This window comes from Nerophis ophidion, linkage group LG12, assembly GCF_033978795.1.
Source record: "Nerophis ophidion isolate RoL-2023_Sa linkage group LG12, RoL_Noph_v1.0, whole genome shotgun sequence".
In the NCBI taxonomy this organism is placed as follows: domain Eukaryota; kingdom Metazoa; phylum Chordata; class Actinopteri; order Syngnathiformes; family Syngnathidae; genus Nerophis; species Nerophis ophidion.
Window position 1 is genome coordinate 61,264,538 of NC_084622.1, and position 19,933 is coordinate 61,284,470.

The window sequence follows — 19,933 nt, forward strand, 5'->3', positions numbered from 1 at the left end:
GACTACACGACAATTGACTACACAACAATTGACTACACATCAATTGACTACACAAAAACCGACTACACGACAATTGACTACACAACAATTGACTACACAACAATTGACTACACAACAAGCTGGCTAAAACTTCCGGTCACACACAATTTGAACACAAGTAAAACACACTCTCACTAACTGATGTACTATGGGATGATGTGACTGTAAATAAACAATAATTACAAATACACACGTCATAAAACAAAACTTGATACTGCAGGGCGATGGGACTGATACCAGGAGCAGCCCGCCACATCTTTGTGGCGGCCATCTTAGTCAGGGCAACTGTCAGGTCAAATATAATGGGACATAGATATCACTTTTAAACAGTTTTCATGTGGTTTATTGTCAACATCAAAAGCTGTGTCAATCATGCAAAAACACACTTGATTAGAAAGGATCCAGAAAAATTACCGTTGAAATTTTTTACTATCTGAAAGGACCGTGTTGGTCCTATTCATGTCTAAAGTTCATCTATAGGGATGTTTGATAATATTGGACTAACGATATTATTGGCTGATAAATGCTTTAAAACAGGGGTCCCCAAACTTTTTAACCTGGGGGCCACACTGGGTTAAAATAATTTGGCCAGGGTGATATATATATATATATATATATATATATATATATATATATATATATATATATATATATAATTGATATCTTGTCATCGATTGGAAAATGCATTTTTAGACGATGTGATTTGCCTAAGTTGCATGGAGACTGAGAATAACAAGCAATAAGCGGTAAAAAATGGATTAGAAAGGACAGATTAAAAAAAAATAATAATAATAATAATAATCAAAAATAAAACAATTCTAATTTTAAACTTGGGCCGTAGTTTGGGGACCCCTGCTGTAAAATGTAATATTGTAAATTATCGGTATCGGTTTCAAAAAGTAAAATTCATGACTTTTTAAAGGGCCGCTGTGTACACGGACGTAGGGAGAAGTACAGAGCGTCAATAAACCTTAAAGGCACTGCCTTGGCATGCCGGCCCAGTCACATAATATCTACAGCTTTTCACACACACAAGTGAATGCATGGCATACTTGGTCAACAGCCATACAGGTCACACTGAGGGTGGCCGTATAAACAACTTTAACACTGTTACAAATATGCGCCACACTGTGAACCCACACCAAACAAGAATGACAAACACATTTACGGGAGAACATCTGCACCGTAACACAACATAAACACAACAGAACCCCTTGCAGCACTAACTCTTCAGGGACACTACAATATACAGCCCCCAGTAACCCTCCCCAAATCCAAACCCACCTCCAACCCCGCCCACCTCAACCTCCTCATGCTCTCTCAGGGAGAGCATGTCTCAAATTCCAAGAGGACATGAACATGTGTCCCACACCAGGGGGGGGACGGGACATTACCTCCTAAATAAGAGAAGAAGAGGACATGAGCATGTGTCCCACACCAGGGGGGGGGGGGACATTACCTCCAAAATAAGAGAAGAAGAGGACATGAACATGTGTCCCACAGCAGGGGGGGTGGGGGGGGGGGGACATTACCTCCAAAATAAGAGAAGAAGAGGACATGAACATGTGTCCCACAGCAGGGGGGGGGGGGGGGACATTACCTCCAAAATAAGAGAAGAAGAGGACATGAGCATGTGTCCCACACCAGGGGGGGGGGGACATTACCTCCAAAATAAGAGAAGAAGAGGACATGAGCATGTGTCCCACACCAGGGGGGGGGGGGGGGGGGGGGACATTACCTCCAAAATAAGAGAAGAAGAGGACATGAACATGTGTCCCACAGCAGGGGGGGGGGACATTACCTCCAAAATAAGAGAAGAAGAGGACATGAGCATGTGTCCCACACCAGGGGGGGGGGGGGACATTACCTCCAAAATAAGAGAAGAAGAGGACATGAACATGTGTCCCACAGCAGGGGGGGGGGACATTACCTCCAAAATAAGAGAAGAAGAGGACATGAGCATGTGTCCCACACCAGGGGGGGGGGGGACATTACCTCCAAAATAAGAGAAGAAGAGGACATGAACATGTGTCCCACACCAGGGGGGGGGGGGGGACATTACCTCCAAAATAAGAGAAGAAGAGGACATGAGCATGTGTCCCACACCAGGGGGGGGGGCATTACCTCCAAAATAAGAGAAGAAGAGGACATGAACATGTGTCCCACACCAGGGGGGGGGGGGGACATTACCTCCAAAATAAGAGAAGAGGACATGAACATGTGTCCCAGACCAGGGGGGGAGGACATTACCTCCAAAATAAGAGAAGAAGAGGACATGAACATGTGTCCCACACCAGGGGGGGGGGGGGGGCATTACCTCCAAAATAAGAGAAGAAGAAGACATGAACATGTGTCCCACAGCAGGGGGGGGGACATTACCTCCAAAATAAGAGAAGAAGAGGACATGAACATGTGTCCCACAGCAGGGGGGGGGGGGGAACATTACCTCCAAAATAAGAGAAGAAGAAGACATGAACATGTGTCCCACAGCAGGGGGGGGGGGGACATTACCTCCAAAATAAGAGAAGAAGAGGACATGAACATGTGTCCCACACCAGGGGGGGGGGGACATTACCTCCAAAATAAGAGAAGAAGAGGACATGAACATGTGTCTCACAGCAGGGGGGGGGGGGACATTACCTCCAAAATAAGAGAAGAAGAGGACATGAGCATGTGTCCCACAGCAGGGGGGGGACATTACCTCCAAAATAAGAGAAGAAGAGGACATGAGCATGTGTCCCACAGCAGGGGGGGGGGGGACATTACCTCCAAAATAAGAGAAGAAGAGGACATGAGCATGTGTCCCACACCGGGGGGGGGGGGACATTACCTCCAAAATAAGAGAAGAAGAGGACATGAGCATGTGTCCCACACCAGGGGGGGGGGGGCATTACCTCCAAAATAAGAGAAGAAGAGGACATGAGCATGTGTCCCACACCAGGGGGGGGGGGGACATTACCTCCAAAATAAGAGAAGAAGAGGACATGAGCATGTGTCCCACACCGGGGGGGGGGGACATTACCTCCAAAATAAGAGAAGAAGAGGACATGAGCATGTGTCCCACACCAGGGGGGGGGGGGCATTACCTCCAAAATAAGAGAAGAAGAGGACATGAACATGTGTCCCACAGCAGGGGGGGGGGGACATTACCTCCAAAATAAGAGAAGAAGAGGACATGAACATGTGTCCCACACCAGGGGGGGGGGGACATTACCTCCAAAATAAGAGAAGAAGAGGACATGAGCATGTGTCCCACAGCAGGGGGGGGGGACATTACCTCCAAAATAAGAGAAGAAGAGGACATGAACATGTGTCCCACACCAGGGGGGGGGGGGGACATTACCTCCAAAATAAGAGAAGAAGAGGACATGAGCATGTGTCCCACAGCAGGGGGGGGGGACATTACCTCCAAAATAAGAGAAGAAGAGGACATGAACATGTGTCCCACACCAGGGGGGGGGGGGGACATTACCTCCAAAATAAGAGAAGAAGAGGACATGAACATGTGTCCCACACCAGGGGGGGGGGGACATTACCTCCAAAATAAGAGAAGAAGAGGACATGAACATGTGTCCCACAGCAGGGGGGGGGGGGGGACATTACCTCCAAAATAAGAGAAGAAGAGGACATGAGCATGTGTCCCACACCAGGGGGGGGGGGGGGGACATTACCTCCAAAATAAGAGAAGAAGAGGACATGAGCATGTGTCCCACACCAGGGGGGGGGGACATTACCTCCAAAATAAGAGAAGAAGAGGACATGAACATGTGTCCCACACCAGGGGGGGGGGGACATTACCTCCAAAATAAGAGAAGAAGAGGACATGAACATGTGTCCCACACCAGGGGGGGGGGGGGACATTACCTCCAAAATAAGAGAAGTAGAGGACATGAACATGTGTCCCACAGCAGGAGGGGGGGGGGGGGGGACACATTACCTCCAAAATAAGAGAAGAAGAGGACATGAGCATGTGTCCCACACCAGGGGGGGGGACATTACCTCCAAAATAAGAGAAGAAGAGGACATGAACATGTGTCCCACAGCAGGGGGGGGGGGGACATTACCTCCAAAATAAGAGAAGAAGAGGACATGAACATGTGTCCCACAGCAGGGGGGTGGGGGGGCATTACCTCCAAAATAAGAGAAGAAGAGGACATGAACATGTGTCCCACAGCAGGGGGGTGGGGGGGCATTACCTCCAAAATAAGAGAAGAAGAGGACATGAGCATGTGTCCCACACCAGGGGGGGGGACATTACCTCCAAAATAAGAGAAGAAGAGGACATGAACATGTGTCCCACAGCAGGGGGGTGGGGGGGCATTACCTCCAAAATAAGAGAAGAAGAGGACATGAACATGTGTCCCACACCAGGGGGGGGGGGGGGGGGACATTACCTCCAAAATAAGAGAAGAAGAGGACATGAACATGTGTCCCACACCAGGGGGGGGGGGGGGGGGGGGGGACATTACCTCCAAAATAAGAGAAGAAGAGGACATGAGCATGTGTCCCACACCAGGGGGGGGGACATTACCTCCAAAATAAGAGAAGAAGAGGACATGAACATGTGTCCCACAGCAGGGGGGGGGGGCATTACCTCCAAAATAAGAGAAGAACAGGACATGAACATGTGTCCCAGACCAGGGGGGGGGGACATTACCTCCAAAATAAGAGAAGAAGAGGACATGAGCATGTGTCCCACACCAGGGGGGGGGGGGGGGGGGGACATTACCTCCAAAATAAGAGAAGAAGAGGACATGAACATGTGTCCCACAGCAGGGGGGGGGGGGGACATTACCTCCAAAATAAGAGAAGAAGAGGACATGAGCATGTGTCCCACACCAGGGGGGGGGGGGGCATTACCTCCAAAATAAGAGAAGAAGAGGACATGAACATGTGTCCCACAGCAGGGGGGGGGGACATTACCTCCAAAATAAGAGAAGAAGAGGACATGAACATGTATCCCACAGCAGGGGGGGGGGGGGGGACATTACCTCCAAAATAAGAGAAGAAGAGGACATGAACATGTGTCCCACAGCAGGGGGGGGGGGGAGACATTACCTCCAAAATAAGAGAAGAAGAGGACATGAGCATGTGTCCCACAGGAGGGGGGGGGGGACATTACCTCCTAAATAAGAGAAGAAGAGGACATGAGCATGTGTCCCACACCAGGGGGGGGGGACATTACCTCCAAAATAAGAGAAGAAGAGGACATGAGCATGTGTCCCACACCAGGGGGGGGGGGGGCATTACCTCCAAAATAAGAGAAGAAGAGGACATGAACATGTGTCCCACAGCAGGGGGGGGACATTACCTCCAAAATAAGAGAAGAAGAGGACATGAGCATGTGTCCCACACCAGGGGGGGGGGGGGGGCATTACCTCCAAAATAAGAGAAGAAGAGGACATGAACATGTGTCCCACAGCAGGGGGGGGGGGGACATTACCTCCAAAATAAGAGCCGTCCAACAGCTTGGTGTCTTTGCTGCTTTTGGTCAGCACGCTGACCACGCCGTGCTGGATGAAGTACATCTTCTTCCCGATGGTGCCTTCCCTGATGATGTAGTCGCCCGGCTGGAAGACCTCGAAGTGCAGTTTGGTCAGCATGGAGGTGACCAGGTTGGGATCTGCGTTGGCAAACAGCGGCATGGAGGCCACCAGCTTGCGGCAGTTGAAGTTGATGATCTCCTGGCGGGGGAAAGCGGCAGCTGTGACACCTTTGCAATCACCATAAAAGCAGCGCTCCGTTAATCAGGTCTCCGGCATGAAATAATCAGATTACACGGCGATCACCATGACGCTGGAAAGATACGGACGTAGATTAGGAACAAACCTAATCAGTTGTGATCAAAGCCAAGTGAATTCATCGACTCATATTATATTCAACATGTGGTGAATGTTTATATTCAACTTGAAGCTTTAAGTAAATAATGCTGGAGTCCAGGACTGGCCGATACTTCCATATACTTGATACTTTGTGGGCTTGTCTCTCTGCGATAGAGAAAGTGACTATATGCTGATATTGGAGTACACCTTCTCACGCAGTTGCTTTTAGCTGCGGGCATCACACTGTCACCTCACACGTCACATACTGTCACCTCACACGTCACATACTGTCACCTCACACGTCACATACTGTCACCTCACACCTCACATACTGTCACCTCATACGTCACATACTGTCACCTCACACGTCATATACTGTCACCTCACACGTCACATACTGTCACCTCACACGTCACATACTGTCACCTCACACGTCACATACTGTCACCTCACACGTCACATACTGTCACCTCACACGTCACATACTGTCACCTCACACGTCACATACTGTCACCTCACACGTCACATACTGTCACCTCATACGTCACATACTGTCACCTCACACGTCATATACTGTCACCTCACACGTCACATACTGTCACCTCATACGGCACATACTGTCACCTCACACCTCACACCTCACATACTGTCACCTCACACGGCACATACTGTCACCTCACACCTCACACCTCACATACTGTCACCTCGCACGTCACATACTGTCACCTCACACGTCACATACTGTCACCTCACACGTCACATACTGTCACCTCACACGTCACATACTGTCACCTCGCACGTCACATACTGTCACCTCACACCTCACATACTGTCACCTCACACGTCACATACTGTCACCTCACACGTCACATACTGTCACCTCGCACGTCACATACTGTCACCTCACACGTCACATACTGTCACCTCACACGTCACATACTGTCACCTCACACGTCACATACTGTCACCTCATACGTCACATACTGTCACCTCACACGTCACACACTGTCGCCTCACACGTCACATACTGTCACCTCATACGTCACATACTGTCACCTCACACGTCACATACTGTCACCTCACACGTCACATACTGTCACCTCACACCTCACATACTGTCACCTCACACGTCACATACTGTCACCTCGCACGTCACATACTGTCACCTCACACGTCACATACTGTCACCTCACACGTCCCATACTGTCACCTCACACGTCACATACTGTCACCTCACACGTCACATACTGTCACCTCACACATCACATACTGTCACCTCACACGTCACATACTGTCACCTCACACGTCCCATACTGTCACCTCACACGTCACATACTGTCACCTCACACGTCACATACTGTCACCTCGCACGTCACATACTGTCACCTCACACGTCACATACTGTCACCTCACACGTCCCATACTGTCACCTCACACGTCACATACTGTCACCTCACACGTCACATACTGTCACCTCACACGTCACATACTGTCACCTCACACGTCCCATACTGTCACCTCACACGTCACATACTGTCACCTCACACGTCACATACTGTCACCTCACACGTCACATACTGTCACCTCACACGTCACATACTGTCACCTCACACGTCACATACTGTCACCTCACACGTCACATACTGTCACTTCACACGTCACATACTGTCACCTCACACGTCACATACTGTCACCTCACCCCTCACATACTGTCACCTCGCACGTCACATACTGTCACCTCTCACGTCACATACTGTCACCTCATACGTCACATACTGTCACCTCATACGTCACATACTGTCACCTCACACGTCACATACTGTCACCTCACACGTCACACACTGTCACCTCACACCTCACATACTGTCACCTCACACCTCACATACTGTCACCTCACACGTCACATACTGTCACCTCACACGTCACATACTGTCACCTCACACGTCACATACTGTCACCTCACACGTCACATACTGTCACCTCACACGTCACATACTGTCACCTCACACGTCACATACTGTCACCTCACACGTCACATACTGTCACCTCATACCTCACATACTGTCACCTCACACGTCACATACTGTCACCTCACACGTCACATACTGTCACCTCTCACGTCACATACTGTCACCTCACACGTCACATACTGTCACCTCATACCTCACATACTGTCACCTCACACGTCACATACTGTCACCTCACACGTCACATACTGTCACCTCGCACGTCACATACTGTCACCTCACACGTCACATACTGTCACCTCACACGTCCCATACTGTCACCTCACACGTCACATACTGTCACCTCACACGTCACATACTGTCACCTCATACGTCACAGTACTGTCACCTCACACATCACATACTGTCACCTCACACGTCACATACTGTCACCTCACACGTCACATACTGTCACCTCATACGTCACATACTGTCACCTCACACGTCACATACTGTCACCTCACACGTCACATACTGTCACCTCATACCTAACATACTGTTACCTCACACGTCACATACTGTCACCTCACACCTCACATACTGTCACCTCACACGTCACATACTGTCACCTCATACGTCACATACTGTCACCTCACACGTCACACACTGTCACCTCACACGTCACATACTGTCACCTCATACGTCACATACTGTCACCTCACACGTCACATACTGTCACCTCACACGTCACATACTGTCACCTCATACGTCACATACTGTCACATCACACGTCACATACTGTCACCTCATACCTCACATACTGTCACCTCACACGTCACATACTGTCACCTCACACCTCACATACTGTCACCTCACACGTCACATACTGTCACCTCACACGTCACATACTGTCACCTCATACGTTACATACTCTCACCTCACACGTCACATACTGTCACCTCACACCTCACATACTGTCACCTCACACCTCACATACTGTCAGCTCACACCTCACATACTGTCACCTCACACCTCACATACTGTCACCTCACACCTCACATACTGTCACCTCACACGTCACATACTGTCACCTCACACGTCACACACTGTCACCTCACACGTCACATACTGTCACCTCACACGTCACATACTGTCACCTCACACGTCACATACTGTCACCTCACACGTCACATACTGTCACCTCACACGTCACATACTGTCACCTCACATACTGTCACCTCACACGTCACATACTGTCACCTCACACGTCACATACTGTCACCTCACACGTCACATACTGTCACCTCACACGTCACATACTGTCACCTCACACCTCACATACTGTCACCTCACACCTCACATACTGTCACCTCACACGTCACATACTGTCACCTCACACGTCACATACTGTCACCTCACACCTCACATACTGTCACCTCACACGTCACATACTGTCACCTCACACCTCACATACTGTCACCTCACACCTCACATACTGTCACCTCACACGTCACATACTGTCACCTCACACCTCACATACTGTCACCTCACACGTCACATACTGTCACCTCACACGTCACATACTGTCACCTCACACCTCACATACTGTCACCTCACACGTCACATACTGTCACCTCACACCTCACATACTGTCACCTCACACCTCACATACTGTCACCTCACACGTCACATACTGTCACCTCACACGTCACATACTGTCACCTCACACCTCACATACTGTCACCTCACACCTCACATACTGTCACCTCACACCTCACATACTGTCACCTCACACCTCACATACTGTCACCTCACACGTCACATACTGTCACCTCACACGTCACATACTGTCACCTCACACCTCACATACTGTCACCTCACACGTCACATACTGTCACCTCACACCTCACATACTGTCACCTCACACGTCACATACTGTCACCTCACACGTCACATACTGTCACCTCACACGTCACATACTGTCACCTCACACCTCACATACTGTCACCTCACACCTCACATACTGTCACCTCACACGTCACATACTGTCACCTCACACGTCACATACTGTCACCTCACACCTCACATACTGTCACCTCACACCTCACATACTGTCACCTCACACCTCACATACTGTCACCTCACACGTCACATACGTATACGCCCTTGCGAAAAGAGAGGTAGCAGCATGAGTAACGTTAGCTGTGATGCTAGAGGAGTCATGCGAGTGGTAGTATGAAGGTGCCAATCTGGTAACAAATGAAGGAAGAATTAATACCCAATAAAAACAGCAGGGATTCAATGTCTGGCGGTGGTTTAGCTTCAAGTGGGAAGATGTCAAACATACAATTGTAATTTGTCAAGTGTGGGGCAAAAGTGTTGCTACAAAAAGGTCCCCCGCTAGAGAATGAAGAGGGTTTACTCCGCATATCAACATCTGACATGGACTTGTTTCTTCAGCATTGTCCACACGGTTAAGTCAGGACTTTGGGAAGGCCTTTCTAAAACCTTCATTCTAGCCTGATTTAGCCATTCTTTTACCACTTTTGAGGTGTGTTTGGGGTAGAAATAGGGTGTGGAACTGTTGCTACTAATAATTATTATAATTTGTTTTATTTCTCTAGTTCATAAAAGGGAATTCAAATCAAAATGCATAAAAGTTCAAAAGAAGGCTTTATGTTACTATGGTTAAAATGTAATTTCATGCCTTTTTGTTAAGTTTGTGGCCATACTTTTATTTTGAAGTGTCTGGTTTGGTGTGGGCTTCACGGTGGCAGAGGGGTTAGTGCGTCTGCCTCACAATACGAAGGTCCTGCAGTCCCGGGTTCAAATCCAGGCTCGGGATCTTTCTGTGTGGAGTTTGCATGTTCTCCCCGTGACTGCGTGGGTTCCCTCCGGGTACTCCGGCTTCCTCCCACTTCCAAAGACATGCACCTGGGGATAGGTTGATTGGCAACACTAAATTGGCCCTAGTGTGTGAATGTGAGTGTGAATGTTGTCTGTCTATCTGTGTTGGCCCTGCGATGAGTTGGCGACTTGTCCAGGGTGTACCCTGCCTTCCGCCCGATTGTAGCTGAGATAGGCGCCAGCGCCCCCCGCGACCCCGAAAGGGAATAAGCGGTAGAAAATGGATGGATGGATGGATGGTTTGGTGTGTGGACGCATGTAAGGAAGCTACTTCCGGGTATGAGTGAAGATTTCTCTGATGCATTGAGAAGGGAGAAAGAGAGCGGCTGATTGTAAGAAAGACTAAAAAGTGTCACGAGGACTTGAAGCGTTTGGGCTAAAAGAGCCAGAAGATCACAATTTCCTCCTAAAAGAAGCATGCAGGCCTACAAGATTTTTGTTTGTCATTTGTTGGTAAAAATGTTTGATCCGCATGCTGTGCATGCTTTTATTTTTAGGTTTTATTTATTACAGTTTTCACAGTGAATTTGAAGGTAAAGGAAGCCTTCAGATAAATCAGTTCAAGAAAGCCATTGTGTCTGTGCTATTTGGAGGAAGTTACAGGGTGAGAAGCTCTGCCATCCGGGAGGAACTCAAAGTAAAGCCGCTGCTCCTCCACATGGAGAGGAGCCAGATGAGGTGGTTCGGGCATCTGGTCAGGATGCCACCCGAACGCCTCCCTAGGGAGGTGTTTAGGGCACGTCCAACCGGTAGGAGGCCACGGGGAAGACCCAGGACACGTTGGGAAGACTATGTCTCCCAGCTGGCCTGGGAACGCCTCGGGATCCCCCGGGAAGAGCTGGACCAAGTGGCTGGGGAGAGGGAAGTCTGGGATTCTGTGCCTAATAGATGGATGGATGGGTTCAGCTCCTCCAAGCTAGGAAACCTTCATGTTTGACCCGAGCTCCTCCAAGTACTGCAGACCTGTATAATGACACTCGCTTGTAATAAAGCAACTTTTTGTTTGGCAAAGCATCTCCGATGTCTCTTTTGATCCAGCTGCACTGCTGTGTTGTCCTTCTGACAAGACCAGAAATACAAATCAAAAGGAATTCCTCCATATCAAAAAAACCCTGCGCCCTATCCCAGCGTGTCCACATCGACATGTTCAAGGATACATCAGTATTGATTTGATTGCATTTCCCTTCCCATGGACATATTTAGGACCCGCCGCACTGACCTCTCGCAGCGGCTCATTCAGCTCCTCCAAAATGCTCTCCTCGTCAAACATCTTGCCCTGGTAGCGGTGCTCGTAGTAATCGTGGATCCTCTGGCGTGTGTCGGCGGGCAGCTTGTGGAAGGACATGTACTGCTCCACCTGTTTGTACTGCCGGGATGAGAAGGGCAAACATTGCAAAGTCATGTCAAATGTGATCTACTAATCTGTTTGATGGTTTGGCTCAGGGACGGACTGTGATGTCCCTCATTATGTTAACACTCAACTGTCGGCCATCTGTGGAACCTGTCCACAGTGCGGGTCAACAAATACAGTTGTGCCGTGCAGTTAATGCTATTAACTGCTGTGTCCTTCAGCCGTGCACTCCTGCAGCAGAGCAGCAGAAACACAGCTGGATTTGCATTTGTCCTGCTATTAAAAAAAGTCTGGATTCAATATTGTCAGAATAATCAAGTATATATATTATCACTTTAGTATGCTTAAAGTCCATTGCTATACTTTTTAGCTATTGTGCTCAAGCTGCATGTTTTCTATCTGTGCAAGGACAACACTTCTTATCTGAGAGGTGGCCTCAGCCGCAGATGTTATCTTTGTTTTAGCCCGCTAACAGCCAAGGACTTCAAGGACTTCAACGATGATAAGATGACAGCACGCAGACGAAGCAGAAACAAGGAAATTGCAAGGCCCTCAGCACATTCCGTCACATATTGTGTGTACTAGACCTGCTTTGCATAATATACGTGACCGCTCCTTTCAGAGGTGGTGTCAGTGATCTTGACCGTGGAACTCCTGAATGAATAGAGGGACACAGGAGCTGTACCTTAGAGTGTAGAGCTAGACTTTGACTAAGTGTGCAGCTCCATGCATTCTCCTCATGAGCTAAATGGAATTCTGCATGGTTCCTTGTTTCTTTGATTAATAGATGTCATCAGTGTTTGAACCTGACAAATATTTGCCAATCTTTTGCAGTTCCAACGGGCAACTTTTCACATTTTAGCAGCTATTTTTTTTTTCCTCAAGGGGCATACCATACATGCCCTATGTCATGATCTGTGGTTTGGATTTTGTTATTAGTTTTTGGACTCTTTTAGTTCCTGTTTGTGCTCCCTTGTTTTGTTTGGTTACTTATTAGTTTCACCTGCCTCTGGTGTTCGGGACAGGCACCTGCTCTTATCAGGAGACCCTTATTTAAGCCTGTCTTTGCCAGTCAGTCGGCCTTGCGTCATTGAATGTTTTCACGCGATACCATAGTTCATGTTGTCCGCTTCATGCCGTGTCCAAATAAGTTGTGTTAGTCCCACCTCATAATTGATGTTTGTTCACCTCATGCCCTGCCAAGATTTCTTGAGTTAGATTAATAAATATGTTCCAACCTCCACGCCTGGTCCAGAATAGTCCGTTTGAAAAACACATTGAAAAGATGAACAAATGAGAGGCCAGAAAGGATTAAGATCAATGTTACTGTAAAATGTGGACTTCAAAGTGTTTTGATGGTGGCAGTTTTAAACTATTTACATTCCCACTAAAAACAACTAAATGTCAGATCTTTCATAGACAGAGAAGTGATGATGTACCAGGGTTATGTACAGTAGTGTCATGGTTATGTACAGTAGTGTCATGGTTATGTAAAGTTGTGTCATGGTTATGTACAGTAGTGTCGGGGTTATGTACAGTTGTGTCATGGTTATGTACAGTACTGTCATGGTTATGTACAGTAGTGTCAGGGTTATGTACAGTAGTGTCATGGTTATGTACAGTAGTGTCATGCTTATGTACACTAATGTCATGGTTATGTACAGTAGTGTCATGGTTATGTACAGTTGTGTCATGGTTATGTACAGTAGTGTCAGGGTTATGTACAGTAATGTCATGGTTATGTACAGTTGTGTCATGGTTATGTACAGTAGTGTCGGGGTTATGTACAGTTGTGTCATGGTTATGTACAGTAGTGTCGGGGTTATGTACAGTAGTGTCATGGTTATGTACAGTAGTGTCATGGTTATGTACAGTTGTGTCATGATTATGTACAGTAGTGTCGGGGTTATGTACAGTTGTGTCATGGTTATGTACAGTAGTGTCAGGGTTATGTACATTAGTGTCATGGTTATGTACAGTAGTGCCATGGTTATGTACAGTAGTGTCATGGTTATGTACAGTTGTGTCATGGTTATGTACAGTAGTGTCAGGGTTATGTACAGTAGTGTCATGGTTATGTACAGTAGTGCCATGGTTATGTACAGTAGTGTCATGGTTATGTACAGTTGTGTCATGGTTATGTACAGTAGTGTCAGGGTTATGTACAGTAGTGTCATGGTTATGTACAGTAGTGTCATGGTTATGTACAGTTGTGTCATGGTTATGTACAGTAGTGTCATGGTTATGTACAGTGGTGCCATGGTTATGTACAGTAGTGTCATGGTTATGTACAGTAGTGTCAGGGTTATGTACAGTTGTGTCATGGTTATGTACAGTTGTGTCGGGGTTATGTACAGTAGTGTCAGGGTTATGTACAGTAGTGTCATGCTTATGTACACTAGTGTCATGGTTATGTACAGTAGTGTCATGGTTATGTACAGTAGTGCCATGGTTATGTACAGTAGTGTCATGGTTATGTACAGTAGTGTCATGGTTATGTACAGTAGTGCCATGGTTATGTACAGTTGTGTCAGGGTTATGTACAGTAGTGTCAGGGTTATGTACAGTAGTGTCATGGTTATGTACAGTAGTGCCATGGTTATGTACAGTAGTGTCATGGTTATGTACAGTAGTGTCATGGTTATGTACAGTTGTGTCATGGTTATGTACAGTAGTGTCAGGGTTATGTACAGTAGTGTCATGGTTATGTACAGTAGTGTCATGGTTATGTACAGTTGTGTCATGGTTATGTACAGTAGTGTCATGGTTATGTACAGTGGTGCCATTGTTATGTACAGTAGTGTTATGGTTATGTACAGTTGTGTCAGGGTTATGTACAGTTGTGTCATGGTTATGTACAGTTGTGTCGGGGTTATGTACAGTAGTGTCAGGGTTATGTACAGTAGTGTCATGCTTATGTACACTAGTGTCATGGTTATGTACAGTAGTGTCATGGTTATGTACAGTAGTGCCATGGTTATGTACAGTAGTGTCATGGTTATGTACAGTAGTGTCATGGTATGTACAGTAGTGCCATGGTTATGTACAGTTGTGTCATGGTTATGTACAGTAGTGTCAGGGTTATGTACAGTAGTGTCATGGTTATGTACAGTAGTGCCATGGTTATGTACAGTAGTGTCATGGTTATGTACAGTAGTGTCAGGGTTATGTACAGTAGTGTCATGGTTATGTACAGTTGTGTCATGGTTATGTACAGTAGTGTCGGGGTTATGTACAGTAGTGTCAGGGTTATGTACAGTTGTGTCATGGTTATGTACAGTTGTGTCATGGTTATGTACAGTAGTGTCATGGTTATGTACAGTAGTGTCAGGGTTATGTAAAGTAGTGTCATGGTTATGTACAGTAGTGTCATGGTTATGTACAGTTGTTTCATGGTTATGTACAGTTGTGTCGGGGTTATGTACAGTAGTGTCAGGGTTATGTACAGTAGTGTCATGGTTATGTACAGTTGTGTCATGGTTATGTACAGTAGTGTCAGGGTTATGTACAGTAGTGTCATGGTTATGTACAGTAGTGTCATGGTTATGTGCAGTAGTGCCATGGTTATGTACAGTAGTGTCATGGTTATGTACAGTTGTGTCATGGTTATGTACAGTAGTGTCATGGTTATGTACAGTTGTGTCATGGTTATGTAAAGTAGTGTCATGGTTATGTACAGTAGAGTCCTGGTTATGTACAGTAGTGCCATGATTATGTACAGTAGTGTCAGGGTTATGTACAGCTGTGTCATGGTTATGTACAGTAGTGTCGGGTTATGTACAGTAGTGTCAGGGTTATGTACAGTAGTGTCATGGTTATGTACAGTAGTGTCATGGTTATGTACAGTTGTGTCATGGTTATGTACAGTAGTGTCATGGTTATGTACAGTTGTGTCAGGGTTATGTACAGTAGTGTCATGGTTATATACAGTAGTGTCATGGTTATGTACAGTAGTGTCAGGGTTATGTACAGCAGTGTCATGGTTATGTACAGTAGTGTCTGGGTTATGTACAGTAGTGTCGGGGTTATGTACAGTAGTGTCATGGTTATGTACAGTAGTGTCATGGTTATGTACAGTTGTCATGGTTATGTACAGTAGTGTCAGGGTTATGTACAGTAGTGTCATGGTTATGTACAGTAGTGTCATGGTTATGTACAGTTGTGTCATGGTTATGTACAGTAGTGTCATGGTTATGTACAGTTGTCATGGTTATGTACAGTAGTGTCATGGTTATGTACAGTTGTGTCATGGTTATGTACAGTTGTCATGGTTATGTACAGTAGTGTCATGGTTATGTACAGTTGTGTCATGGTTATGTACAGTAGTGTCAGGGTTATGTACAGTAGTGTCAGGGTTATGTACAGTAGTGTCATGGTTATGTACAGTAGTGTCATGGTTATGTACAGTTGTGTCATGGTTATGTACAGTTGTCATGGTTATGTACAGTAGTGTCATGGTTATGTACAGTTGTGTCAGGGTTATGTACAGTAGTGTCATGGTTATGTACAGTAGTGTGAGGGTTATGTACAGTAGTGTCATGGTTATGTACAGTTGTCATGGTTATGTACAGTAGTGTCATGGTTATGTACAGTTGTGTCATGGTTATGTACAGTAGTGTCAGGGTTATGTACAGTAGTGTCATGGTTATGTACAGTTGTGTCATGGTTATGTACAGTAGTGTCATGGTTATGTACAGTAGTGTCAGGGTTTTGTACAGTAGTGTCATGGTTATGTACAGTAGTGTCAGGGTTATGTACAGTAGTGTCATGGTTATGTACAGTTGTGTCATGGTTATGTACAGTAGTGTCATGGTTATGTACAGTGGTGTCATGGTTATGCACAGTAGTGTCAGGGTTATGTACAGTAGTGTCATGGTTATGCACAGTTGTGTCATGGTTATGTACAGTAGTGTCAAGGTTATGTACAGTAGTGTCATGGTTATGTACAGTAGTGTCAGGGTTATGTACAGTTGTGTCAGGGTTATGTACAGTAGTGTCATGGTTATGTACAGTAGTGTCAAGGTTATGTACAGTAGTGTCATGGTTATGTACAGTAGTGTCAGGGTTATGTACAGTTGTGTCATTGTTATGTACGGTAGTGTCATGGTTATGTACAGTAGAGTCATGGTTATGTACAGTAGTGCCATGGTTATGTACAGTTGTGTCATGGTTATGTACAGTTGTCATGGTTATGTACAGTAGTGTCATGGTTATGTGCAGTTGTGTCATGGTTATGTACAGTAGTGTCATGGTTATGTACAGTTGTCATGGTTATGTACAGTAGTGTCATGGTTATGTACAGTTGTGTCATGGTTATGTACAGTTGTCATGGTTATGTACAGTAGTGTCAGGGTTATGTACAGTTGTGTCATGGTTATGTACAGTAGTGTCAGGGTTATGTACAGTAGTGTCATGGTTATGTACAGTAGTGTCATGGTTATGTACAGTAGTGTCATGGTTATGTACAGTTGTGTCATGGTTATGTACAGTTGTCATGGTTATGTACAGTAGTGTCATGGTTATGTACAGTTGTGTCAGGGTTATGTACAGTAGTGTCATGGTTATGTACAGTAGTGTGAGGGTTATGTACAGTAGTGTCATGGTTATGTACAGTTGTCATGGTTATGTACAGTTGTGTCATGGTTATGTACAGTAGTGTCAGGGTTATGTACAGTAGTGTCATGGTTATGTACGGTTGTGTCATGGTTATGTACAGTAGTGTCATGGTTATGTACAGTAGTGTCAGGGTTTTGTACAGTAGTGTCATGGTTATGTACAGTAGTGTCAGGGTTATGTACAGTAGTGTCATGGTTATGTACAGTTGTGTCATGGTTATGTACAGTAGTGTCATGGTTATGTACAGTAGTGTCATGGTTATGCACAGTAGTGTCAGGGTTATGTACAGTAGTGTCATGGTTATGCACAGTTGTGTCATGGTTATGTACAGTAGTGCCATGGTTATGTACAGTAGTGTCAGGGTTATGTACAGTAGTGCCATGGCTATGTACAGTAGTGTCGGGGTTATGTACAGTAGTGTCATGGTTATGTACAGTAGTGTCATGGTTATGTACAGTAGTGTCGGGGTTATGTAGAGTTGTGTCATGGTTATGTACAGTAGTGTCATGGTTATGTACAGTTGTGTCATGGTTATGTACAGTTGTGTCATGGTTATGTACAGTAGAGTCATGGTTATGTACAGTTGTGCCATGGTTATGTACAGTTGTGTCATGGTTATGTACAGTAGTGTCAGGGTTATGTACAGTAGTGCCATGGTTATGTACAGTAGTGTCGGGGTTATGTACAGTAGTGTCATGGTTATGTACAGTTGTTTCATGGTTATGTACAGTAGTGTCGGGGTTATGTACAGTAGTGTCATCGTTATGTACAGTTGTGTCATGGTTATGTACAGTAGTGTCATGGTTATGTACAGTAGTGTCAGGGTTATGTACAGTAGTGTCATGGTTATGTACAGTGGTGTCAGGGTTATGTACAGTAGTGTCATGGTTATGTACAGTTGTGTCATGGTTATGTACAGTAAAGTCGGGGTTATGTACAGTAGTGTCATGGTTATGTACAGTTGTGTCATGGTTATGTACAGTAGTGTCAGGGTTATGTACAGTAGTGTCATGGTTATGTACAGTAGTGTCGGGGTTATGTACAGTAGTGTCAGGGTTATGTACGGTAGTGACATGGTTATGTACAGTTGTGTCATGTTATGTACAGTAGTGCCATGGTTATGTACAGTTGTGTCATGTTATGTACAGTAGTGGCGGGGTTATGTACAGTAGTGTCACGGTTATGTACAGTAGTGTCATGGTTATGTACAGTTGTGTCATGGTTATGTACAGTAGTGTCATGGTTATGTACAGTGGTGTCATGGTTATGTACAGTAGTGCCGGGGTTATGTACAGTAGTGTCGGGGTTATGTACAGTTGTGTCGGGGTTATGTATAGTAGTGTCATAGTTATGTACAGTTGTGTCATGTTATGTACAGTAGTGTCATGGTTATGTACAGTAGTGCCATGGTTATGTACAGTAGTGTCATGGTTATGTACAGTAGTGTCGGGGTTATGTACAGTAGTGTCAGGGTTATGTACAGTAGTGCCATGGTTATGTACAGTGGTGTCATGGTTATGTACAGTAGTGTCGGGGTTATGTACAGTAGTGTCAGGGTTATGTACAGTAGTGCCATGGTTATGTACAGTAGTGTCATGGTTATGTACAGTTGTTTCATGGTTATGTACAGTAGTGTCGGGGTTATGTACAGTAGTGTCATCGTTATGTACAGTTGTGTCATGGTTATGTACAGTAGTGTCAGGGTTATGTACAGTAGTGTCATGGTTATGTACAGTGGTGTCAGGGTTATGTACAGTAGTGTCATGGTTATGTACAGTAGTGTCATGGTTATGTACAGTTGTGTCATGGTTATGTACAGTAGTGTCATGGTTATGTACAGTTGTGTCATGGTTATGTACAGTAGTGTCGGGGTTATGTACATTAGTGTCATGGTTATGTAAAGTTGTGTCATGGTTATGTACAGTAGTGTCAGGGTTATGTACAGTAGTGTCATGGTTATGTACAGTAGTGTCGGGGTTATGTACAGTAGTGCCATGGTTATGTACAGTTGTGTCATGTTATGTACAGTAGTGTCGGGGTTATGTACAGTAGTGTCATGGTTATGTACAGTAGTGCCATGGTTATGTACAGTAGTGTCAGGGTTATGTACAGTAGTGTCATGGTTATGTACAGTAGTGTCATGGTTATGTACAGTTGTGTCATGTTATGTACAGTAGTGCCATGGTTATGTACAGTAGTGTCATGGTTATGTACAGTGGTGTCGGGGTTATGTACAGTAGTGTCAGGGTTAT

At 45.7% G+C, this 19,933-nt stretch overlaps 1 protein-coding gene across 1 annotated transcript in view; it reads right to left on the minus strand.

Moving 5' to 3' along the window:
* Nucleotides 1-19,933, minus strand: part of LOC133563657 (potassium/sodium hyperpolarization-activated cyclic nucleotide-gated channel 3-like) — a 71,598-nt gene that overhangs the window by 13,721 nt on the left and 37,944 nt on the right. Inside the window, exons 5-6 of the mRNA XM_061917917.1 lie at nucleotides 11,934-12,080; nucleotides 5,483-5,723 (exon numbers count right to left, since the gene is read on the minus strand). Coding sequence (XP_061773901.1) covers nucleotides 5,483-5,723; nucleotides 11,934-12,080 — 388 coding nt within the window. The remainder of the gene's footprint in view (nucleotides 1-5,482; nucleotides 5,724-11,933; nucleotides 12,081-19,933) is intronic.